Here is a 27,423-nt window from a genome sequence, read left to right on the forward strand (position 1 = left end):
TTTCATGTCTAGTACACTGTACCATTCTGAGGGAATAGATGCCAACAAGTCTGTCAAATCCACTCCCACTGGTGAGATTTTCACTGTATGTTTGTTTATCATTAATACGACATTTTGGTCCCTTTTTCACTGGGAATAAAGGGCTGTTGCATCGAGCTGGTCCGCGTACCACTATGCCGCGTTCAAGTAATATTGGAAGATCCTCCGCCACTGATTTCTCAGCCTCCGGTTTAATAGGGTATTGCTTCATTGGTGGCGGCGGCTCTCCCTCCACCACAACAGGCTTGCAACCTTTGATTAGACCACAATCTAATGCGTCTTTTGCCCATAGTGGATGATCCTGAAACAACACTTGCTCGGCTTTCACCGTTCTCACTGCCAATTTGTATTTGTTACCTTTTAGAATCCACTCTCCTGGCATCTCGCAAAGATTATCCAACCCCAAAATCGGTTCTACTCCCATTGCCATGTAAAATGATCTGGGTATTGTTACTGGACCTATGTTTAAAGACATAGGTAATAGCTGTATTGCCTTAGATTCTGCCCCTGTTACCCCGCTAAATGTCATACTTTTTCCTGTCGCAAATTTAGCCAATTTCTCATCGTAAGGAATTAGTGATATTTGAGCGCCGGTATCTATTAGAAAGTTGTGTGCGACGTGGCCTCCTACGTCTCCCTTCACATAGAAACCGTAAACTCTATTAACCACTATTGATCGAACCGAGGCAATACACCGCTATGTGAAATTGTCCTGCCCCGCTGCTTTCAACAGTGTTTGCTGCTGTTCTTTTGTCAAAGATACAAACGCTTGCATTGCAGCATTCCCTCCGAATGCAGCGGGTGCAGTAGGCTCCATTACCACCCTACACTCATTCTTCCAATGACCAATGGCCCCACATCTAAAACAAGGATCTATCGCTCTACGCTTTGATGTTTTTTCGCTACCTTTTCCTCCCTATTTCTTTTTGTTTGACTTGGGCCATTGTAACCACTGTTAGTGACTTTCAATGTGGAGGCATTAACTACTCGTACCGCTGCGGAGTAAGTGGAATTAGATTCCACTCTCAACGCCGCTTGTACTATTTCATCCCAGTGAGCATGTTGGTCCACTACCCCCGAAATAGCAATTTTGATAACAGGTTTCAATCCTGCCATCAAAGCAGATTTACAAATTCCTGCATTTTGATCGTATCTATCCCCCATTGTCAGATTAGTACGTAACACATCATCCATCCGATCCACATAATCTTGCATTCCTTCTTTCGGACCCTGAGTACAGTTACTAACTTTACTCACATCTGGTCGAACCAATACATTCCCATCTGTAGTTAAGGATCCCTCAATTTCGTCATTTGCTGTCACTGGGTCACACACTTCGCGTTCCGAGGACCAAGCCGACGTTCGATACCCCTGTGCGAGTGTTAACAACATGGCCCTTGGCAAAAGCGAGCGTACAATATGATTGTAATCACCAGCATGGAACACAAAAATTCTACCCTGTTTCCTTAGGAAACTGATAAATGCCTGTCCCTCCCTTATTGGATCCGGTACATCTTTCATAATACTACGCATTTCACTCACGCTCAGTGGCTGATGGTGATGCTGAATTTGGATCCGTACTTGGGGATGCGCATCATCGGGTATAGGGTTGTCCTCCCCTGGTAATATTTGTCCCGGATAATATGTAACCGGGGTCGCGTGTGTTCGTACTGGGTGCACATCTCTATGATTACCTGGATCATGCTGATCCCCTATCCAGTCCACGACTACTATATACGGACTCGTAATGTGCCTGTCCTCTGCCTCTCGCAACCCATATTGCTATTTTTCCTCTTTAAGAGAGGGGTATAATGGTGGCCCACTAGATGTGACCTGTTTCACCTGATAGCAGGGGGCGAACGCGGAGGAGTGGCAATTGCATATACTCCTCCACACCTATTTTGATACTGTTGAAGCGCAACTCTGTTGTTTAATTTGTTTTTGTCTTTCCTCAAGGGCTTCCTCTAATTCAATTAGGACAAGCATCATATTCCCCAGCATCATATTCACCGCAGCATGTGGAGGACAGCCATGGAGGTATGTAGTACATTCACTTTTCCCAGGTGAGACTTTGCCTATCTGTTCTTTTTTGCACAGTATTTCATTTAAATGTATTGTTTCAAACATGGCCTACAATGAGACACTTCAACATGCCAAATTATGGCCGTATACATGAAGGTAAGAACACACCAACTTAAAACATGAACAGTAACTTTTTTGCCCCATGTATGAATGTAACAATACAGTATGTACATTCAGAGGAGAAACAAGACCCTTTAATTGTGTAATCTGTCTTTCAATTAGGAGACTGGACAGCCCCAGCATCATATTCACCACAGCAGCATGTGGATGACAGCCATGGAGGTATGTAGTACATTCACTTAGCCCAGATGAGACTATGCTTGTCTGACCTGTTTTGCACAGTATGTAATTATATTAAAAAGTAACCTGCAATTTTCCACGAGGGCAACTTTTAACCTTTTTCAATTTAGTTTTATTTTTCAGGGTAGAAATCCAAAGCCTCCGACAGGAAAACAAATCACTGAAGGAAGACAAGGCATAAATACAAAGACTCCAGCAGGAAAACAGAGCCCTTAGGGAAGAAGTTAAGGTGCTAAGGAGTGGGCAATCAGGTGAGAACATAACTTGTGTGACAGTGATTAACTGCTTCTTTTTTTCTATAGGTCCGGGTAGTATCGGACCAATGGGCCAATGGGTCGGTAGGAGATTTGTCCTTGCCTGATGAGCTCAATCTCCTGATGGGGTACCAGCAAGGCCTGGAGCTGCTGGAGACCAGGCTGAGCCAGGACACCGAGCTCCAGGAGAGACTTGTAAGTGTGCTCTGAATTTTATATAGCCATTGCTTTTTCCGGGAAGGAGCAAGAGACATTCAACTTTGACCCTGTTGTTGCGACCGTTGTCTCGGATTTACATTTACTATGTTACTTCTACGCCTGAGTTCAGGTTGGAAATTCACATTTGTGACTGCACTGAGCCTTTAAGGGTAGCGTTAGTGTAGCTTAACTTCTTCCAGTGAGAAGTAATTGGTAGCTTGGTAAACTATATTTTCAGAGTAGCTTCCCCAACACTGTTCCTATCCTACTCTTGCAGTCAGTGTCCTTGGGAACAGGGCTTCATATTGATGTGACCCAACAACGTATCCAGGGACTTCATGGCCCTAGTAGGTGACATTCTCTTAAAATGGGAATACATTGCATTCTATGAAAATGATGGTCTCTGTTTTGTTGAACGTTTCACTGCCACCCACTGTTTAAGTAAAGAACTGAGCATCAAATCAGCATCAGCCTCTCTGGACTTGTCACATTTGCGAAATGCATCATTGTGCCACTAGAGATCCTGGTTCGAATCCAGGCTCTGTCGTAGCCGGCCGCGACCGGGAGACCCATGGGGCAGCGCACAATTGGCCCAGCGTCGTCCAGGATAGGGGAGGGAATGGCCGGCAGGGATGTAGCTCAGTTGGTTGAGCATGGCATTTGCAACGCCAGGGTTGTGGGTTCGATTCCCACGGGGGGCCAGTAAAAAAAAAATATATATATATATATATATGTATATATATATATATATAAAAAATAATAATGTATGCACTCACTAACTGTAAGTCGCTCTGGATAAGAGTGTCTGCTAAATGACTAAAATGTAAATGTTTATCTAAAGGTTTAATCAAAGCTTTATGGTCAAAAGATAAGAGCGGTCACCTGGTTTTGGAATTTAATCCAGCTAACAATGCCTTTTTAAGTAAAGCATATTAAGTGTGGACTTTGCTCTGATTTAGGGGAATCCCTATTGGAACAAAAAAAATTGGACCATTTATGCTTATGTGTAGATAAGTAAGACATTTTTTTGTGGCATGTATAATATGTGCATGCATGCGTCTTTTCAATCTGTGGATGTATGGCTCCTTGTGTCCATCTCTTTTCTTAAGCCCTTGCTGTTGCTAGGCAACCTATCCTCATTTACTACAGTCCCTTATGGCCTGCAGAGGGACAGGGCAGGTGGGATATACCATTGCCTTACTTTGTGTAGGGGAAGGATGCTTGTCCCTGCCTCTAATATTGCAGCCTCGCTGTTTCACTTCCGTGGATGTCCAAGCCCTATCACCCCTTTGTCTGAAACAGAGTGCACTGCAGCCAGACCCAGAGATGGTAGAGTCTACTGTATTCTGTTGAACTTCAAAGTACACCTTTCGACTTTTGCAATGACCTTTTGGAATACACTGACACACAGAGTGTCAACAAGAGCAAATCATGCATTCTCTTTAGATGTGGCAGGTCCCGACTCCCATTCAACCAAAACCAGTCACTGGGTTTCTGGGGTCAGCCCCAAAAACAGATTATTTTTGCCTAGAATAAGCATACTTACACTACCGGTCAAAAGTTTTAGAACACCTACTCATTCAAGGGTTTTTCTTTATTTTTTACTATTTTCTACATTGTAGAATAATAGTGAAGATATCAAAACTACGAAATAACACATATGGAATCATGTAGAAACCAAAAAAGTGCTAAACAAATCTAAATGTATTTTATATTTGAGATTCTTCAAAATAGCCACCCTTTGCCTTGATGACAGCTTTGCACACTCTTGGCATTCTCTCAACCAGCTTCATGAGGTCGTCACCTGGAATGCATTTCAATTAACAGGTGTACCGTCTTAAAAGTTAATTTGTGGTATTTATTTCCTTCTTAATGTGTTTGAGCCAATCCGTTTGAGCCAATCAGTTGTGTTGTGACAAGGTAGAAGATAGCCCTATTTGGTAAAGGACCAAGTCCATATTATGGCAAGAACAGCTGAAATAAGCAAAGAGAAACAACAGTCCATCATTACTTTAAGACATGAAGTTCAGACAATACAGAACATTTTAAGAACTTTGAAAGTTTCTTCAAGTGCAGTCGCAAAACCCATCAAGCGCTATGATGAAACTAGCTCTCATGAGGACCGCCACAGGAATGGAAGACCCAGAGTTACCTCTGCTGCAGAGGATAAGTTCATTAGAGTTACCAGCCTCAGAAATTGCAGCCCAAATATGTGCTTCACAGAGTTCAAGTAACAGACACATCTCAACATCAACTGTTCAGAGGGGACTGTGTGAATCAGGCATTCATGGTCGAAATTGCTGCAAAGAAACCACTACTTAAGGACACCAATAAGAAGAAGAGACTTGCTTGGGCCAAGTGCTCAGCATATGTGGGAACTCCTTCAAGACTGTTGGAAAAGCATTCCAGGTGAAGCTGGTTGAGAGAATGCCAAGAGTGTGCAAAGCTGTCATCAAGGCAAGAATCTCAAATATAAAATATATTTTGATTTGTTTAACACTTTTTTGGTTACTACATGATTCCATATGTGTTATTTCATAGTTTTGATGTCTTCACTATTATTCTACAATGTAGAAAATAGTCAAAATAAAGAAAAACCCTTGAACGAGTAGGTGTTCTAAAACTTTTGACCAGTAGTGTATATCAAATTGAAATTTAGTTAGCTTTTTTGTTATTGTTTTGTTGATTCAAATGCATTCTCTCAGGAGGTAGAATCTTTTTTTGTCTTGTCTAGAAGAAACAGTTAACAGTTTTGACTGATCGAGGGCCTAGGTTTCCCCCCACCCTAGGGTCATTATTATAAATAAGAATTCTTGGTTTGTTTGGTTAAACAATGGTCAGCTCTAGTCAAAGCATGGGAATATATTTATCAGGCCCATATGGCCATTTAGTACCAGATGCTTGGTTCTGGGTTACTCCTGTCTTACAAATGCATTAAAATATAATAATATAATTATTATGCATATTGTGTGTGTGTGTGTGTGTGTGTTTCGTGTGCATGCATGTGTGTGTATACAAGTTCAATGACAGTTTAAAAATGCATTATATATAAGAATAATGATTATGCATATTATGTGTGCATTATGTATTGTGTGTGTGTGTGTGTGTGTGTGTGTGTGTGCATGCACAGGCCTCTGACCTCTTTATCACACTGTAACGTTCACACAGTCAATGACAGTAAATGAAGGGCAAATTTGAAAAAAAATCTGGACAGACAGAGGATTTAGAAATGAGCGGATTATTCACTATCATGAATATAAAACCATGGCTTGATAAAACCCCAGCTCTCAACAGCCTATGGCCTTGCTTTCTCACACACATATGCTAATTATAAAATAACCCTTAGGTGTATAGCCTACATCTCCAGGGATAATACAGTGCTTCAGAGTAATTAGTCTACTCTGAAGTATTAATTACACAAGTAGTTTAATCAAAAAGTGAAGGGGACGAAGTAAGAAATCTGCTATGAGTGATGAATTGAGGACGATTGGAGCCACTTCAACAGTTTTTTTTTTAGGTGGGTGGGCTCTTGCAGTTATTTTCCTACAGTGGAAGTAGTTAACGCTATAAGTGCACACTGTACTGAGGGATATAGTCTTAGGCCTAATCAATAACTAAGAGACGAAAAGGGTTCTCATTAAGGAGACAAATGCGGCCCTGTGATGTTCTAAATCTGCAGTAGATCGAGGACCATTTGAGCGTAATCCCAATCGTAGCCTATCCAGTAGACATCAGAGGGGGTTTCTAAAATGGTACAGTCTCTCCGAAATGGGTGTGGTTGAATCGTGCTTACGAGATCTAACGTTAGCAAGCGCAGACCGGGTGATTTAATCTGAAACTACGTTATTTTATTAGAATACTGAAATTTAGCGCTTTGAATACAAGAACACCTCATGTGAATATGCATTAGGCCTATTGCATGTTTTTTTTTTAAATTTGTGTACCAATGGGTGGGTTTCCTGCTCCTCCGGCAAGATAGCCCAGTTGCTTTTAAAATATTATTTTTATGTTTCTCTCAAGAGCTTAAGCCTCTGTGTTTGGCAATTTATTTAATAATTCATTTTTTGACGAGGAGGCGACGGTCATTACAAGCGAGGGAGTGAGGGGAGAGAGGGAGGAGGAAGATATCCGCGAACTAGCAGAGGAGGAAGGAAGCGAGGATCACGAAAACCACAATCAAGAGAAAAACTGAGTCATAAAAAAGCTATTTACTAATTTCATATGGTTCAATGCATTTTCTTTGATGCTTGGACAGACTGCAATTGTGTTCAATCCGCTCCAACAAAGATGTTTTCGAGTTTATGAAGGTCTCGGGCGTAGAAAGGCAAACCATTCTGAAGAGGAAACGGGAACACAACAGCAGAACTCATCTTTTCAAGAGGTCCAGTCAAACGGAGATATGGTGTCTCTGTACTTCGAACTAATATTTATTTGATGTGTAGCCTACATTGGAGATTCACTGAGCAAGAATTTAGAGAAGACAAGGAGCAGAGAGGATATTGAAAATATCTGCATATTTTTGTCCCTATATTGTTTTCTTTTCAAAGGGAAAAAGGGGCCAATAAACATCCCCAGCCTTTTTGAAACATTACATCCAGACTGTATTCGAGAAAGACTACCAACCTCATCGGAAACATTACCAAACAGGTAGCCAGCCATCCATTATAAAATGCTGTCAGAGTTGTCATGGATGTAAGATGGCTGGATGATGTAGCCTACCAGTGATGGGCCTATTCATGACTAGGCTCATCATTTCGATGAAATTATTTTTCATCTGTATTTTTTGGTAGCCTAAATATAGACATATGGACAAACCTCCCCACTGTACCAAATGTTGTTATATTTGCATATAGCATAACTTGCTGTACATTCTTGCAATAACCTATATTAACATAGGCAACCCCGTAAAGTGTTTGCATATTTAGCGGCTTGGAAAAATTACAGGGTTGCCAGGGTGTCAGTGCAATTAACCGTGAATGCCCGGGGCTCACTGCTATAATCATGGAATTGTGACCTTAAATTCATCTAGTAGCCTAACAGCTACCTATATCAAGTAGCCTCTATACATTTGTGGGTACTGGGTAGGCTATTGTTGCTTGTAGTGAAGGAGTAGCCTAGCCGTCTGAGCTGCGCCCCAAGGCCGATGTAAGCAACCTATTTGTTGATGAGGGAGGGCTGTTCTACAGTGTCTATGCTGCTATTTGACCTTAAGATGGATTTTACATTTTATTCAAGGAATTTATTTAGAATCCTATTATAGAAAATGATGCTGTAATGCAGTCAATCCAATAACGCTAATATAATGTGCTTATTAGTTTACCACTCTTGGTTCGCTGTGAAATGTCAACCGAATAGACCAAGTAGGCTATCGTTTACTGTGCATGAACATAAGGGGTGGGGCCACACTGTATTCTGCATCATTTTTCCAAATGAGAAGCAAGTCTTTGACCTATAGTTTAGGTAGCTTCTGTCTGTCAGTTATCATTGGTAATATCTTGTCTTGGAGAAAATGCTTAACAAGCTGTTATGGTTACATTGATGGCCACCTAGTCAGCACTGGACACGTGGGTTGTTCGTTACAATGTATCATCATCACCATTCAGCAGTGTTCCATCATTAGGCCTGTAACAATCTGTGTCGTCGTCGTCGTCGTCCCTCCACACACACACACTAACACACACACACACACTAACACACACACACACACTAACACAAGTAGAGGTCCACAACCACTTATACTCAATAAGGAACATTTACATATAGCCGTGCCCTGTGTTTTGCATCATTTTATACATCTTTCAAAGTGATTTTACTAGTGGACAAACACTTGTTGAACCAATTCTACCAGAAATGCTCCCATAAAATGATGTTCTTGAGGGAGGGTTAGGAACTTGAACGTGTGTCCAGACAACAGCGGATTGGGTTGGTGACTGCCTGGCGAAGTGGAATGCATTGTACATACAGTCAAAGAAAGCATTGGGGAAAGTAGGAATTCAAAAAAAGGCTATTTGATGATGTCAGTGGGCGATGGTGTTTCATCCCATCCCATGATGCCCACTCCTCTCCCACCCTGGTATCTGATGGTGATGCAGCACCACCAACCCCCTCAGAGCTTTATTGGCTAAATGAGCAGCTGTGCCAGGAGACTGGGACCCACCAATTTCCCCCGGTCGCCTTCCATTAGTGCTGTGTGATCCATCTGGTTGGAGGTTCCCAACGGGAACAATGACCCAGTTAATTGCTCCTCTCCCTAGCCTAGTAGATGGTGATGATGTGGATGTGTGGATGTTCCTGTTTGTTTGTTTGTGTATGTGGAGTTGGAGGCCTTTAATAACATGGCACAGGTGTTGTGAGTGTTAGGTAATGTTAACATTGAGGCACTGGGATTAGAGGAAATATGGAAAATGTGAACACTAAATGTGATACTACCTGATACTGCTGTGTACCTGTCTGTGAATGTATTTTCTTTTTTAATATGCGTGTTTTCCAAGTACCGGTACACCGCCACTAACAGAGGTACAGTATCGACAGTGATGCAAATCTAATGTGCAAAGCAGAGTACAATGGTCAGAGGTATTTCATCAGTGTCTTAATGAATTTGAATAGGCCCACCAACTCATGCAAATACTAGTGCCCATTTTAGAATAGGATTTGAATGTGAAACCTCTCTCTCTCTCTCTCTCTCTCGTGGAGATGGGAGTGCTTATTACCCCTTGGTCCAATTTCGAATTCCCTGTGCATGTGATCAAAAACACATCTGTAGTGTTAAGCATATTGATATGGAAGTGTATGGTACAGCCAATACTGTTTTGGTGAATTTAAAATAGCGCTGCACACAAAATATAATACAAATAGGCCTACCATAGTATTTTCAGTCACATTCAACTGTGACGGTAACAATAGAGGTCTAGCGGGTGAAAAATGTAGTAATTTTGAAATGTAGTTTGTGATAATGCTAGTATCAGACATTTTCAGTAGTGTTTTTCACTAGGTGATCGAGATCTTGCTGTAAAATAGTTTTCATTCGTTTTGATACTGCAGCTTAAACAATGACATTTTGTGTCCACTAGAATCGACCATAATCGCGGCAATGTTGAATCAATAACAAGTCATTGTTAAAACATAGTAATAGCCACGTAATAACATAGTAATTATGCAAATATCCCACAGGCAAATTCCTTGAAGGATAGCTATGCTAAATAGAGATTCAAAACTGCTTTTAGAACACAACACAGACAGACACAAACACACACACACATTTTGTTAAATGTGTCTGTAATAAATGATAAATGCCTGCCTGCCTGCCTGCCTGCCTGCCTGCAGTAATCCTAATCTTGTTTCTGTGCATTAAGTGGTTCATGGATATCAGAGAGAGCCCATTAAATTATGAAGGTCTCTCAGATTATACCAGATTAGAGATTATTCTCCACAGTTAAACCAGACAAGGCTGTACTACCATAAACATACAGATTACAGAGTTTTACGTATTTTAGATGTGCTATGTTAGTAAACCATGCACTTAAAATACTGAATTAAGGATTATTTTACAGTTTATATGCCCAATTTACTCTGAATCTAGCTGCCGCTCTGCAGCCATGTTTGTGATGGTGTTGAACAACCAGCCTCCAGGTGAAATATGCCAAAATGATTATGATCAGATCACACCCATTGATCAGGTTGAGACCAGCAGAGGACCACGAGACCTCTGATGTAGTTGGAGTCGATTACTCACCATGATAACACTGCAATCAAATCATGCAATCTGATACGCATGCCATGTCCAAACATAGCGCATATTACATTACAAGCAGAAGATTGGTTTGTTCTGACGCAGGCACTGTCCATCATTCTAATTGGACATTTCTGCTCTTAGACGGAATCCTAACTTTGAACTTGATATCATAGTCTGGGCGATCTACATCAACGTTTTAAGTTTAAATTCTCATGCTGTTTTTCCATCCTTTGTTCCCACCAGGTGACTGACTGAGTGACAGAGGACATCGACGAGGCCAGGGACCAATCCAAAATGAGCGAGCTGGAGCAGCTGCGTCAGGAGGCGGAGCAACTTAGGAACCAGATAAGAGTATGTGTGTCAGAGAATGTTACTGATCTGGGCACACATTTACAAAGAGTCCCAGAGAATGTTACTGATCTGGGCACACATTTACAAAGAGTCCCAGAGAATGTTACTGATCTGGGCACACATTTACAAAGAGTCCCAGAGGCTAGGTATGCTGATCTAGGATCAGTTTAGCCTTTTAGATTACAGGATATATCCTAGATCAGCAATCCTACTCTGAGACACTTTATGATCTCAATGAAAGCAGTAAAACCATCGGGTTTAGAAGAGAAGGGGGTTGGTGGAAAAGGGAGTAGGCCTAACAAACCATATTGAGAGGTTGGATATTGGCCTGGGTGAGATTGAGAGAGATTGCTAATGCTTGTCTAACCACTCTCTGTTTCTCTGTCTCTTAGGATGCCAGGAAAGCATGTGGGGACTCAACCCTGACACAGGTAAGTATCACACATACCCACATAAAAGAGAGTATGGCTGCTTTTAGACAGCCAGCCCAATTCTGATCTTTTTTTCACTAATTGGTCTTTTGCCCAATCAGATCAGCTCTGTAAAATATCTGATGTGAAAAGATCTGATGTTTGAAAAAATATCAGAATACAGTGCATTACATTGACACAGTAACCCTGTGATGAACTTTTCTTCTTTGCATAGCTTTTTTGTGTGTTTGTGTGTCAACCAGATAACGTCAGGTCTGGATCCTGTGGGGAGGATTCAGATGCGGACGAGGCGCACTCTCCGTGGCCACCTGGCTAAGATCTATGCCATGCACTGGGGCACAGACTCTAGGTGGGTGTAATGTTCCGCCTACCCATTAGGGGGCTTCTCCCACTCTTCACACGCTCTCACTCATATACCACACATGGTGGTACAAGCTGTGCTTTTTTTGACGAGGTATAATACAATGGTTTTACACCTTTGTCTCCACAGGCTCTTGGTCAGTGCCTCTCAAGATGGAAAACTGATCATCTGGGACAGCTACACCACTAACAAGGTGAGATCTATACCCAAATAACAACATCTCCCCTGGTCTCACCAAGGGGCCTGAATAGGTTGACTCACTCTCAGCGAACTAGGCAGCCTTCAGGGATTGGAAATGAAATTGGAGCCGACTGAAAAGCTTTCTTTACTAGGAATGTGTGTTTTGACTCATCTCATACTTCTGCTTACATCATAACCTACCCGAGTCACTTTGCCATTCAAACATAGTAAATTATATTATGCAATGGCTCTCCCGAAAAGATCCTACAAATTCAATATAGAGGAAGCACAATGGACTACTATTCTGCTCCTTCTCTGTCTGGATGTGGGCTTGGCGCCTGGCTCCGTTTATGATGCTACTCTGTCCTTGTCCTTGTCCATGGCCATGCCTTTATTCTGTGACACACAGTGACCAACTCTTCTCCCCTCTCCAGATGCATGCTATCCCCCTGCGGTCCTCCTGGGTGATGACCTGTGCGTATGCCCCCTCTGGTAACTACGTGGCCTGTGGAGGTCTGGACAACATCTGCTCCATCTACTGCTTGAAGACCCGCGAGGGCAACGTCAGGGTCAGCAGGGAATTACCCGGACACACAGGTGAAGAAGCATTACTACACACAAATACCTACAGTACCAGTCAAAACTTTGGACACACCTACTCATTCCAGAGTTTTTCTTTATTTTTTACTATTTTCTACATTGTAGAATAATAGTGAAGACATCAAAACTATGAAATAACACATATGGAATCATGTAGTAACCAAAAAAGTGTTAAACAAATCTATATATAATTTTTTATTTTTGAGATTCTTCAAGGTAGCCACTCTTTGCCTTGATGACAGCTTTGCACACTCTTGGCATTCTCTCAACCAGCTTCATGAGGTAGTCACCTGGAATGCATTTCAATTAACAAGTGTGCCTTGTTAAAAGTTAATTTGTGGAATTTCTTTCTTTCTTCATTCGTTTGAGCCAATCAGTTGGGTTGTGACAAGGTAGGGGTGGTATACAGAAGATAGCCCTATTTGGTAAAAGACCAAGTCCATATTATGGCAAGAACAGCTCAAATAAGCAAAGAGAAACGACAGTCCATCATTACTTTAAGACATGAAGGTCAGTCAATACGGAACATTTCACAAAAACCATCAAGCGCTATGATGAAACTGGCTCTCATGAGGACCGCCACAGGAAAGGAAGACCAAGAGTTACTGCAGAGAATAAGTTCATTAGAGTTAACTGCACCTCAGATTGCAGCCCAAATAAATGCTTCACAGAGTTCAAGTAACAGACACATCTCAACATCAACTGTTCAGAGGAGACTGCGTGAATCAGGCCTTCATGGTCAAATTGCTGCAAAGAAACCACTACTAAAGGACACCAATAAGAAGAAGAGACTTGCTTGGGCCAAGAAACACGAGCAATGGACATTAGACCGGTGGAATCTGTCCTTTGGTCTGATGAGTCCAAATTTGAGATTTTTGGTTCCAACCGCTTTGTCTTTGTGAGACGCTGAGTAGGTGAACGGATTATCTCCGCGTGTGTGGTTCCCACCGTGAAGCACGGAGGAGGAGGTGTGATGGTGTGGGGGTGCTTTGCTGGTGCCACTGTCTGTGAATTATTTAGAAGTCAAGGCACACTTAACCAGCATGTCTACCACAGCATTCTGCAGCGATACGCCAGCCCATCTGGTTTGCGCTTAGTGGGACAATCATTGTTTTTTCAACAGGACAATGACCCAAAACACGCCTCCAGGCTGTGTAAGGGCTATTTGACCAAGGAGAGTGATGGAGTGCTGCATCAGATGACCTGGCCTCCACAATCACCCGACCTCAACCCAATTGAGATGGCTTGGGATGAGTTGGACCGCAGAGTGAAAGAAAAGTAGCCAACAAGTGCTCAGCATATGTGGGAACACCTTCAAGACTGTTGGAAAAGCATTCCTCATGAAGCTGGTTGAGAGAATGCCAAGAGTGTGCAAGGCTGTCATCAAGGCAAAGGGTGGCTCCTTTGAAGAATCTCAAATCTCAAATATTTTTTGATTTGTTTAACACTTTTTTGGTTACTACATGATTCCATATGTGTTATGTCATAGTTTTGATGTCTTCACTATTATTCTACAATGTAGAAAATAGTAAAACTAAAGAAAAACCCTTGAATGAGTAGGTGTGTCCAAAGTTTTGACTGGTACTGTATGTCACTGAGCTTGAGTCATTTTGTGTTCGTTTTTATTGAGATATCATGGAAGTGTCTTAGCTAGGTTATGTGAGTTTATTTGAACCTCCCTGATTCTAATTGCCCCCAGTGACACTACATATGGTTGTATATGCAGTTCAGTTGAGTATTCCTTCCCTGTCCCACAGGGATTCCCAGGTCCCAAACCGCTAAACAAGGAAGACTTTAATTCACATGGTTAATTAGTCACAGGGCAACACAATTATAATGAGCTGAGACTTCAGCCAGAAAACCCAGTGAGTCCCTTAGCTGTGTTACAACGCTAGCTCACCTGTGGCTCTCAAATGACTCATATTTGGTAGGACAAGTATTGTTGAAGTTAAGTCTTACGCCTCGATCACACCTACAGTGTCATTGCGCAAAATGGTACGCAGCATCATCTGGATATGTGTGAAAGAACAGTTCAACATTCACCTTCTGCTACCATTTCTGTCAAGCCGTCTACGCATACAGTTTGAAGCATACGTTCAATAAATCCAACGTATGCAACACACAGAAGGCACTGCAACTGCCTCTGCAATGCAATGCTGCAAGGCAAACGCAGCGTTCCATTGAAAATGAATGTACTTCTGGTGTACCAAAATGCAATGACGCTGTCGGTGTGATCGAGGCATTAGTAGGAGTACCATGCATTGATATGGTGTGGTCAGTGTTCTAATATATGTTTTTATTTGTGCTACAGGTTACCTGTCCTGTTGCCGTTTCATCGATGACAATCAAATCATCACAAGTTCAGGAGACACTACCTGGTGAGTCCTGATTGATCAATAACCAAGGCTGAAGAGAATGCGAATATAAATATACTACAGTATATTGTCTATACTGTAACTAGCTATGAGCTAGCCTAACCTTACACTCAAAATGATCTGATAACAGTTATTAAATCCAGTGGGTCCCTCTTCTGTTCTCTTTCCCAGTGCACTGTGGGACATCGAGACAAGCCAGCAGACCACAGTATTTTCGGGCCACAGTGGTGACGTCATGAGCCTGTCCCTGTCCCCAGACTTCCGCACCTTTGTGTCCGGAGCCTGTGACGCCTCTATCAAGCTGTGGGACATCAGGGACAGCATGTGCCGACAGACGTTCACAGGCCATGAGTCTGACATCAACGCAGTCTGTGTGAGTGTGCTGACAGGCTGGGGGCCACTGGTGACCTGCTTTCTGGTTCATGTCATGGCATTAAGCCAGGAAACCATACTCTAAGACATGTCACTGTTCCCAAAGTCCCTAATGTTAGCTGCACTAGCTAATTCTGAGTGTCTAATGTACCTAATGCTAGGTGCATGGCTAGCTGATCTAACCCATATCTGTCACTCCCTCTCACTCTCCTCTTCAGTTCTTTCCCAATGGCAGCGCCTTTGCCACCGGCTCCGACGACGCTACCTGCAGGCTGTTTGACCTGCGTGCCGACCAGGAGCTCAGCCTGTACTCTCACGACAACATCATCTGTGGCATCACCTCGGTGGCCTTCTCCCGCTCCGGACGGCTGCTGCTGGCCGGCTATGACGACTTCAACTGCAACATCTGGGACGCCATGAAGGGAGATCGAGCAGGTCAGTGGGGTGTGGTGGGGTGGAGTAGGAGCGAGCGGCTGTCATCTAGCTGGCAGCCATTGTTGTATAGTTGTGTCTGGCTATGCATCAGACCCGTGACTGAAAACAAATTATAACTTCAAAGGGAATGGAAATATTCTGATTTCATTGAAATGTTAGACTTCAATTCACAAGCTGATCTCAGTAAAGTTTCATTCAACCCTCTAAGGGATCCCTGTGTTAACAGTTAAGGGATATTGTAAGATGGTGGATTGATAGGATAGCTAACCAGGACACCATATGATGACACTTGTTTGTTTGTCCCTCTCTGTGTCAGGAGTGTTAGCCGGCCATGACAATCGCGTGAGCTGTCTAGGCGTGACTGATGATGGCATGGCGGTGGCCACTGGGTCCTGGGACAGCTTCCTCAAGATCTGGAACTGACAAGTTACCTGAGCCATGCACACACGCATACACACATTACACATGCACACACATAGACATACACATACATACACACACATACCCACACGCACACACAATATTGATCATACAAAGTATTCACATCTCACATTTTGGTACACATAGTTTGCACACTGTATTCACACTGTATGTAAAGATGTACACATACACATACACATTGAAACATTGTACATAATATATATATAACGCCAATTAGGTATGAGTTTACACAGACACACAAATGCCACTTGCAATTGTACATGTTACCAATCACATTGTATGCAGGAAGAGTACACCAGAATTACAAACAAATCCCCACACTACCCACAACAGATATACAGATCTGGAAAAAATGAAGAAACCACTGCAAAATTATCAGTTTCTCTGGTTTTACTATTTATAGGTATGTGTTTGGGTAAAAATAACATTTTTATTTTATTTTATAAACTACTGACAACATTTATCCCAAATTCCAAATAAAAAGATTGTCATTTAGAGCATTTATTTGCAGAAAATGACAACTGGTCAAAATAACAAAAAAGATGCAGTGTTGTCAGACCTCTAATAATGCAAAGAAAATAAGTTCATGTTCATTTTTAAACAACACAATACTAATGTTTTAACTTAGGAAGAGTTCAGAAATCAATATTTGGTGGAATAACCCTGATTTTCAATCACAGCTTTCATGCTTCTTGGCATGCTCTCCACCAGTCTTTCACATTGATGTTGGGTGACTTTATGCCACTCCTGGCGCAGAAAGTCAAGCAGCTCGGCTTTGTTTGATGGCTTGTGACCATCCATCTTCCTCTTGATCACATTCCAGAAGTTTTCAATGGGGTTTAGGTCTGGAGATTGGGCTGGCCATGACATGGTCTTGATCTGGTGGTCCTCCATCCACACCTTGATTGACCTGGCTGTGTGGCATGGTGCATTGTCCTGCTGGAAAAACCAATCCTCAGAGTTGGGGAACAATGTCAGAGCAAAAGGAAGCAAGTTTTCTTCCAGGACAACCTTGTACATGGCTTGATTCATGCGTCCTTCACAAAGACAAATCTGCCCGATTCCAGCCTTGCTGAAGCACCCCCAGATCATCACCGATCCTCCACCAAATTTCACAGTGGGTGCGAGACACTGTGGCTTGTAGGCCTCTCCAGGTCTCCGTCTAACCATTAGACGACCAGGTGTTGGGCAAAGCTGAAAATTGGACTCATCAGAGAAGATGACCTTACTCCAGTCCTCTACGGTCCAATCCTTATGGTCTTTTGCAAACCTCAGCCTGGCTCTTCTTTGCTTCTCATTGATGAAGGGCTTTTTTTCTAGCTTTGCACGACTTCAGCCCTGCCCCTAGGAGCCTGTTTCAAACCGTCCTCGCCGTGCACTTCACCCCAGCTGCCGTTTGCCATTCTTTTGGTAGGTCACTTGATGTCATCCTACAGTTGTTGAGTGACATTCGAATTAGTTTGCAGTCATCCCGGTCAGTAGAGAGTCGTTTTCGCCCTCTGCCGGTCTGTAGCTTTGTTGTCCCCAATGTCTGCTGCTTGAACTTGTTCTTATGAACCGCCGTCATTGACATTTTAAGGATGGAATCAACCTGACGCTCACTGTATCTCTCTGCCAGTAAAGCCAGAATTGAACCCTTCTTTTCCTCACTCAAAACTTTCCTTTTCAACTCTTTTGGCATGGTCAATAGCTATTTTTTGATCAATATTACTTTTGAGGTACTATTAGCTCTGTTTTTGCCATCCAGCTGGTCCTATTGCAAGAGGATAGTGATGACCACAGCAGTGGTTTTTATACTTTTCCTCGTTAAATAAGATTTGGTTCAGGTGATCACCTAATCAGTACCTAATTCAGTAGAATGAGGTGTGCCTGTGTTGGAGTTCAACAGACACCGGAATGGAATGGCTGTCATACACGTAGAGATGCTGATTTAAGAAAAAATTGCAGTGGTCTCTTAATTTTTTCCAAAGCTGTATATATACACAGCACACACACGGGTATAATACATTTGTAATTGGAACTACCATTAAAGACGTGACCAAATTCAATAAAATCCTGTCATATGCTAAACTAAAACACACATTTGAAATGTCACACATTACCAGATCTTTCTGTTAACACAAATGTGTTCACACACACATACTTTAAGTGCATACACACATACATGCACACACACATAAACAAAAATATATAAATGCCACACATCTACAGTACATGTTTATTTCTGAGCAAATCTCCAACCCTTGAGCTAAAAGGTGGAGACAATTCTGTTTTTCGTTTGTTTACTCTGAAGTCCCAAATATCCTTAAAATGGATTTTCTGTGCTACAGTAGGTTTGTGTGTCTCTGTAACAGGGTGAAAAAAGTGACAGTTGAAGGAACAGAGAGTGATGGGCTGGAAAAGCATGAGAATAAGTGAATCCAGTAACACTCAGAAGACTACAGACAGGGAGAGATAGATAGAGAGCAGAAATAATGAGCAACTTTCCACAGTGACACTGTTAAAGGAAAATCAAGATAAACCATCAATTCTTAAAGTTTATTCTGGCTCAAACAAAATGCTATCATGTAGTTACAGTTTTTATAGATATGTACACCCACATATATAAGTAAATATATGATAGTTTTGATTTTGATGTTTTTGTTGTATTAATTTTTTACGCCTATTTTATTCATGTTTTCCCTGTGTGCCTCAGATACACTTTAAGGATAATTAATAGAGAATAATGATGAAATTAAACTAAATTAAATCAATAAAATGAGAGATTCATAAGGTGAGCGAGATTATCAAGAGACAACTCTCAAATAAGCAGGGGGCAATATTAATACTTTGACTTTGTCAATATATTATGTCAACTTTATGATGGTATACATTGTACATACTATTAATAAATACACGTAGCCTCTCTTGCCAGTTTCGTCCAGTTGTGTGTACTTATTTTTTAGCATTGTAATTTCTGTGTTTAAAACCATGCATGCTAGTTTTCAAGGGAGATATGTGGAGATTCTGTTCAGCATACAACTTGAACATAAACAGTGAATTTTACATGCTTTGATGACCCAATTTAAATAATAATATGCCATTTATCCAAAGCGACTTAAAGTCATGCGTGCATACATTTTTTTTTTTTGTGTATGGGTGGTCCCGGGGATCGAACCCACTACCTTGGCGTTACAAGCGCCGTGCTCTACCAGCTGAGCTACAGAGGACCACACATTTAACCTTGATAAAACCTTCCTGATGTCCAGATTTCTGCTCTAATTTCTCAACACACTACTCACTGTAAACTGATTAATGCTATACATAGTTACTGGTCATTTTTAGAATGGTCAGATAATGTATTCATGAAAATCATGGCTTGCGTTCCGAATCTCTACCCTTCTTCCAGGAGTGTGCATCCGTTCACTCCCCCACATGAGGATTGGATTTTTTGTTGTTGTATTTATTAAGGATCCCCATTAGCTGCTGCCAAGGCAGCCACTACTCTTCCTGGGGTCCAAACATATTAAAGCACTTACATTACATATAAAACAAAATATAAAACAATACATCATATGACATTATTACACCACCACCTATCTACAATACAAAATGTTTAATACCACCATACAAAAATATCAGAATGTGTGCGTATGCATGTGTCTATACTCTTGTGTGTGTCTCTTCACAGTCCCTGTTGTTCCATAAGGTGTATTTTTACCTGTTTTTTAAAATCTGATTCTTGCATCAATTACCTGATGTGGAATAGAGTTCCATGTAGTCATGGCTCTATGTAGTACTGTGAGCCTCCCATAGTCTATTCTGGACTTGGGGACTGTGAAGGAGACCTCTGGTGGCATGTCTTGTGGGGAATGCATGGGTGTCCGAGCTGTGTGCCAGTATTCCAAACAGACAGCTCGGTACATTCAGCTTGTCAACACCTCTTAAAAACAAGCAGTGATGAAGTCAATCTCTCTTCCACTCTGAGCCAGGAGAGACTGACATGCATGTCATTAATGTTAGCTCTCCATGTAGTTTTAAGGGCCAGCTGTGCTGCCCTGTTCTGAGCCAACTGCAATTTTCCCAAGTCCCTCTTTGTGGCACCTGACCACACTACTGAACAGTAGTCTAGGTGCGACAAAACTAGGGCCTGTAGGACCTGCCTTGTTGATAGTGTTGTTAAGAAGGCAGAGCAGCGCTTAATTATGGACATACTTTTCTCCATCTTAGCTACTGTTGTATCAATATGCTTTGACCATGACAGTATACAATCCAGGGTTAGTCCAAGCAGTTTAGTCACCTCAACTTGCTCTATTTCCACATTATTCATTACGAGATGTAGTTGAGGTTTAGGGTTTAGTGAATGATTTGACCCAAATACAATGCTTTTAGTTTTGGAAATATTCAGGACTAACTTATTCCTTTCCACCCATTCCGAAACTAACTTCAACTCTTTGTTAAGTGTTGCCGTTATTTCAGTTGCTGTAGTAGCTGAAGTATATAGTGTTGAGTCATCCGCCTACATAGACACACTGGCTTTACCCAAATGTCGTTAGTAAAGATGGGAAAAAGCAAGGGGCCTAGACAGCTGCCCTGGGGAATTCCTGATTCTACCTGGATTATGTTTGAGAGGTTTCCATTAAAGAACACCCTCTGTGTTCTCTTAGACAAGTAACTCTTTATCCACATTATAGCAGGGGGTGTAAAGCCATAACACATACGTTTTTTCCAGCAGCAGACTATTATTGATAATGTCAAAAGCCGCACTGAAGTCTAACAAAACAGCCCCCACAATATTTTTATCATCAATTTCTCTCAGCCAATCATCAGTCATTTGTGTAAGTGCTGTGTTGTTGAATGTCCTTCTCTATAAGCATGCTGAAAGTTTGTTGTCAATTTGTTTACAGTAAAATAGCATTGTATCTGTTCAAACACATTTTTTTCCAATAGTTTACTAAGGGTTGGTAATAGGCTAATTGGTCAGCTATTTGAGCCAGTAAAGGGGGCTCTACTATTCTTAGGTAGCGGAATGACTTTTGCTTCCCTCCAAGCCTGGGGGCACACACATTCTAGTAGGCTTAAATTGAAAATATGGCAAATAGGAGTGGCAATATCGTCCGCTATTATCCTCAGCAATTTTCCATCCAAGTTGTCAGACCCCGGGTGGCTTGTCATTGTTAATAGACAACAATACTTTTTTCTCCTCTTCCACACTCACTTTACAGAATTCAAAATTACAATGCTTGTCTTTCATAATTTGGTCAGACATACTTGGATGTGTTGTCAGCAATTGTTGCTGGCATGTCATGCCTACATTTGCTAATCTTGCCAATGAAAACAATTATTAAAGTAGTTGGCAATATCAGTTGGTTTTGTGATGAATGAGCCATCTGATTCAATGAATGATGGAGCTGAGTTTGCCTTTTTCCCCAAAATTTCATTTAAGGTACTCCAAAGCTTTTTAGTATAATTCTTTATGTCATTTATCCTTGTTTCATAGTGTTGTTTCTTCTTCTTTTTCTTCAGTTTAGTCACATGATTTCGTTTTCCAATCGGCCTTATTTGCCATTCCTTTTACCTCATCCCTCTCAACCATACAATTTTTTAATTCCTCATCAATCCACAGGGATTTAACAGTTTTTACAGTCATTTTCTTAATGAAAGCATGCTTATTAGTAACTGGAATAAGCAATTTCATAAATGTGTCAAGTGCAGTGTCTGGATTGGTGCATGCAAGACCAGAGGGAGTTTCCAACAATGATTTATATATACACTAGATGACTACCTGATTTGAAGCCACTGTGCCTCCATCTTGGAACGCCCCACTGTTGTAAAAAATATTTTGGAAGCTATAGAAATGCATTTATTTAATGTCTACATTTGTTTTTACCAAATTTATTATATTAGACGCTTTAATGCATACTTCTAAATTATATTATGTGAGCTAAACATACAAAAGAACATGAAAATATACACTAGACTATTTTCCTTTAAGAATAATTTGTTTAAAGTTCTAATGTTACTGTCCCCACTACAACAAAATACTTAAATACATGTAATTTTGTCCTTGAAACATTTTATAGAAATACTGTAGAATTCCATTCATTCCTTTGGAGGACTGCTTCATCTGGGAAGTGCCAATATGGCCGACCAGTGGCGACAAAGCCTCTCATTCGCCAATACATAGCATAAGCAATCCAAGGTTTATATACAGCATTGGTTTCCACCATGTTCTTTAAACCAGTCTATTCCTTTTAATTCCACAAGGTGGAGTGTAAATCCACACTTCAGGGAAATGGTTGATTATTGGACGCCAAGCCTGGTAAATGTGTCGGTTGGAGTGAAGTCCTGCATGATGGTGGTTGGGAACTCCTGATAGAAGACTGGAGGCCATTTATACAACACATGCTTAGCCCATTATCTCATTGGGTGTAAAGCATGAGGAACAATGAATCCAATCTATGAATAAAGACACTATTATAGACCATTTAAGATGAGATCAATGTAGTTTTATTTTTCAAACAATTCTTCATCAAGACTTTTACAGACTCATGAGTTCATTCAATACAATCTTTTAAAACGTTAAAGTTCATCAGTCTGTTAAATACAATCTTAAATTAACCCCTCAAAAAAGAAACACTAAACAAACATGGTAAAGACATTTAATTTCTCAAAAACAAGAGATTGAAAAAAAAAGTAGAAGTAAAGAGATTATAGACCCATCCAAAGATATCAGCTTTTTCAGCTTTCCGACTTTCACCTGTACTGGTTCCCACAACAAGCACCTATTAAAAATCACAAATCATTCATCCTTTAATCTAATTCTACAAGGAGATCCAAGATTATGTTGTACAGCAGGGTTTCCCAAACTCGGTCCTACACGTTTTGGTTTTTGCCCTAGCAGTACACAGCTGATTCAATTAACCAAATCATCATCAAGCTTTGATTATTTGAATCAGCTGTGTAGTGCTAGAGCAAAAACCCTGTTGTACAGTATTACTATATAATATCTGTAAATGGAGTGTCTGATTAGTGTGTGACTACATTGGGTGGAGCAGGTCATTGCCTCAATAGCAACATGCAGAGGCTTAGAGTCTGTGTAGGTAATAAAACATTACACAGAAGCAGGAAACCCACCCAACTGATTATCGTGTATTATAATTTATCATTAAATGTATTGATCCTCCTCATACTTAATCATAAAAAGGCAATTACTGGATAAACGCATTAATGCAAAACTAGAAAAGCACCACAATTGTTAAAGTGATGTTTGAGTATTATGCTGACTGTGGATTAGAAGGTATATTTTCTTGTGATTAAGACCAAAAAACTGAGATTAAGCAGTGTATGGTATCTCTCAATTACGAGACACAAACAGTCCAGCTTACATTCAGTCTGCTAAAGGCCACGATAAACACCCTCCCACCAAAGTCACACAGACAGAGAGACAGCAGAGAATTCAACTTAACACTCATATTGCTTATGAAGAAGTGTCAACATTTGATTTGGCAAGGACAGCCTTTGTGATATGCCTATGTTTTGTGGGGCTGAAATATTCCATTCGGTAACAAAGCCCATTTTACTGTTACAACTTTGTCGTAACACTACACTTGACTGATATTGTATATTTAGATTTGACAATAGAAATGTTGCTATAATTAAAAAAAATAGATGGCTCGCTTAAAGACAAACTGTTGACCCTCTCCATCCACCCACCTTTCTGTCTCAGTTGACTATTCCTGCATCTCACAGTACATGTCCTCAATATCAGACTGGTCGCTCCCTTCCTCTCAACCAACAGTAAGACTACTAGTTGAACTGTATCAAGAGGAATCTGCACTTCCACTGGAAATACATGCAGCTCAGCCATCACTCTCATGCATCTGTCACACCCACAAAAACAGTCCAAACATTCAGTCTCTGTTAACATACACACCCACATTTATAGCTTTGCCCTCTATACTGTAGATTCGAATACATTGTGCTTAGATTAATTAATATACCAGACAGTAAAGTATGTTATAAAAATCTGGTTTATAGATTTACATTCATTTATTTAAATCTCTCAATATAATTTACATATCCTTTAATAAAATTGTCCTTTCAGAATATATTAAGTTGGTTACATTCCCACTGCATCTCACCCAGTCCACACACATGACCACTCAAGAAAAACCTGCTGCTTTATCTCCATGTTTCTAGCCCCTCTAACACCACATAACAAAACTCAGGTCACTGGCTTCAGTTTCATTTGAACATATGAAATACTATTCTCAACAAATGTGGAGTAGCATATGGCTTTTCTATGGTATTTTGGCCCCCCTCCCACTGTCTAGAGAACCATCATATTTACATTTACATTTTAGTCATTTAGCAGACGCTCTTATCCAGAGCTACTTACAGGAGCAATTAGGGTTAAGTGCCTTGCTTAAGGGCACATCGACAGATTTTTTCACCTAGTCGGCTCTGGGATTAGAACCAGCGACCTTTCGGTTACTGGCACAACGCTCTTACCCACTAAGCTACCTGCCGCCCAAGAGAGATGCATTTTTATAGGCATATAATTTGCTACATTCCAAATTGGTTAGGTTTGCAGCCATCATCAAACTGCACATTTGCCCTGTGCCAATATTCTAGTCACATGAATGGGTCATACAAGCAGATTGTATGCATTCTACACTTCACTGAAATGAATGATGGTTGAAATTCTCTAGAGAATGCCTAGACTACATGTCTAATGTTTCCTCTACACCTCAACTCTTCCACATGGTGGCAACAGATACAGTCCCTGTAACTGGTGTGTCCATTCAATGTTTAAAAAGCAGTAGGTAAACATTGTGATTATTATTACAAAATGAAATATATAATCATTGATACTGTAAAACATTAAAAGTCGTTGAAACATATTGGGACGTTCTGGTTTCTATTTAAGTGCACTTAATTGGCACAGGACACCATTCTTAACGAGGGAGGCAACTATTTATTATTTTGATCCGTCTGTCAGTAATACCTCTTCTTCATGGAGTTCAGAGTTAGAAGAGTGACTGGAGGGTCATATTCACCCCCCCCACTTCTCCCCTCAACACCAATCTCCCAGCCCCTTCCCTACTCCAAGGCACTGCTTAAACTGTAAACATGGCAGTTTGGCTAACTAAGATAAGAGGACCGTTTTCATGGCTGCCAGAGCTACTTGTGAAGTGTGTGTAAAATGTGACATTTGCGATATCAGTCACAACAGCACACAGCTGATATTGAATGCACTAGGCTAGCGAGAAACTACTCAAATAATTGTTAATGAATTGTGATACAGGATGAATTGCTCAGATATGTGCATGCACGCATGCTCACGAGTAAAATATACAAATTGTAACTGTACTAAAAGTGTTTGTCAATCGATTCTGTTCTTTACTCCCTTATATATTTTAATATAATTTTTAATATTTGCCTCTGTACTAAATATATTTATAATATATAGCATTTAGCATAAACTACATAAAATACCCACAGCTTAAGCATTTCCCTGATCTCTAAAATAATCAAAGCAGTTTAATGTATGTCCAGAGGATAATTGGGAACTTTGGTAGGGAAAACAATAGCAAATACAGTATATTCAACAACTTGTTGCCTTACTACTAGTTTAGTAAGCTGATAAATAAAAGTGCCCAATGAGTTTGAGTCCTCTGGTTCAGTATTGCAGAGCCAAATATGCCACAAAACTGGGCCTGCTAAAGCATCAGTCAGTGGATTTCAACACTGGCTCAAGAATCACACAGCTATTGCTTGGAACCACACTAATAGTTCAATATTATCCACTGCAGCCCCATCCCTACAAACTCTCATAAAGCAACACATCTTTGTGTACAAACACACACATAACCAGATCCATACCAATTAACATAAAATACATTTAAAAAAACTGAGGTTTCAGAAAGAGTAGATCTAGCAAGAGAAAAGGGAACTATATTTCACTGGATTACAGACGCCAGATGAGAGCCTGAACCCCAGCACTACCCCCCAGGTAAGGTATGGATCATGACACCTGCTGCCATTATAATATTCTAACAACCACATCACTCGCTCACTCAATTCCTATGTCCTCTATATTCCTGTCACTTCAAAACCTTCATACTTCATCAACCCTTGACCCCCACATCTTAAGTCACCTCACTCCCTACCACTGGTACATTTTACACACAACAAATTAAACCTAAACTCCTCTCTGAACAAGAAAAGCATATATATATTGCAATATAATGGCAATATAACAGTATAGAGTAAAAGTAAGAATGCCAGTTAGACTAATACCAAATACAGAAACAGTACAGATACTATAAATTGTTTGCAGTGATAGTGTAAATTCATGACAAGAAAAAAGTTAATATCTTAAGTCTGTTAGATAGCCTCCTAAATGGTAAATAGCTCCACCCCCGATATGGAACACGGGGAGAATAAAGAAATAGAAAGCATAGAGCTACAACACAGCAGTATGTTCCATTTTACTAGGGAACAGAATGATACCATGTTCACATCATGGATAGTCGGTCTTGCAATGAGGTTTTTTAAACCTTCCCCCCAAAAATCAAATAAAAACATGAAATCAAGTTAATCAAACATCTCTTATTTTTGAATGATGAGTTGAATATTTAAGCCATTGGGAATCTGAAGTTTAGCATATTGAGTGAGCTTATATGATGAAGTGTTGCAACAAAGGGTGTGCCAGTACAGTATACAGTACCAGTCAAATGTTTGGACACCTACTCATTCAAGGGTTTTTCTTTATTTTTACCATTTTCTACATTGTAGAATAATAGTGAAGACATCAAAACTATGAAATAACACATATGGAATCATGTAGTAACCAAGAAAAGTGTTAAACAAATCAAAATATTTTTTCTATTTGAGATTCTTCAAATAGCCACCCTTTGCCTTGATGACAGCTTTTCACACGTTTGGCATTCCTTCAACCAGCTTCACCTGGAATGCTTTTCCAACAGTCTTGAAGGAGTTCCCACATATGCTGAGCACTTGTTGGCTGATTTTCCTTCACCTCTGCCGTCCGACTCACCCCAAACCATCTCAATTGGGTTGAGGTCGGGGGATTGTTGACACCAGGTCATCTGATCCAGCACGCCATCACTCTCCTTCTTGGTAAAGTAGCCCTTACACAGCCTGGTGGTGTGTTGGGTCATTGTCCTGTTAAAAAAACAAATGATAGTCCTACTAAGCCCAAACCAGATGGGATGGCATATCGCTGCAGAATGCTGTGGTAGCCATGCTGGTTAAGTGTGCCTTG

General features: G+C 40.8%; 1 protein-coding gene across 2 annotated transcripts; it reads left to right on the top strand.

Moving 5' to 3' along the window:
- Positions 1 to 2,780: 2,780 nt before the first annotated feature.
- LOC121573631 (guanine nucleotide-binding protein G(I)/G(S)/G(T) subunit beta-2-like) lies at positions 2,781 to 16,576 on the top strand. 2 transcript variants are annotated; one of them, XM_041885749.2, is made up of 10 exons: positions 2,781 to 2,870; positions 10,849 to 10,956; positions 11,349 to 11,387; positions 11,630 to 11,736; positions 11,878 to 11,941; positions 12,363 to 12,525; positions 14,840 to 14,906; positions 15,075 to 15,276; positions 15,494 to 15,710; positions 16,027 to 16,576. In XM_041885749.2, exons 2-10 carry the CDS (start codon positions 10,900 to 10,902, stop codon positions 16,131 to 16,133), a joined length of 1,023 nt encoding a protein of 340 aa, XP_041741683.1. In that variant the 5' UTR covers positions 2,781 to 2,870; positions 10,849 to 10,899; the 3' UTR covers positions 16,134 to 16,576. The 2 variants fall into 2 exon arrangements, with proteins under 2 accessions (XP_041741683.1, XP_041741682.1); XM_041885748.2 differs by lacking the exon at positions 2,781 to 2,870 and adding an exon at positions 6,596 to 7,520.
- The last annotated feature ends 10,847 nt before the right edge of the window (positions 16,577 to 27,423 follow it).

This window comes from Coregonus clupeaformis, chromosome 9, assembly GCF_020615455.1.
Source record: "Coregonus clupeaformis isolate EN_2021a chromosome 9, ASM2061545v1, whole genome shotgun sequence".
In the NCBI taxonomy this organism is placed as follows: Eukaryota; Metazoa; Chordata; class Actinopteri; order Salmoniformes; family Salmonidae; genus Coregonus; species Coregonus clupeaformis.

Coding starts and splice junctions, on each gene's coding strand:
- LOC121573631 (XM_041885749.2), top strand. CDS start 10,900: ATGAGCGAGCTGGAGCAGCTGCGTCAGGAGGCGGAGCAACTTAGGAAC. Junction 12,526..14,839: donor GGAATTACCCGGACACACAG/GTGAAGAAGCAT, acceptor TTTGTGCTACAG/GTTACCTGTCCTGTTGCCGT. Junction 15,277..15,493: donor CTGACATCAACGCAGTCTGT/GTGAGTGTGCTG, acceptor TCTCCTCTTCAG/TTCTTTCCCAATGGCAGCGC.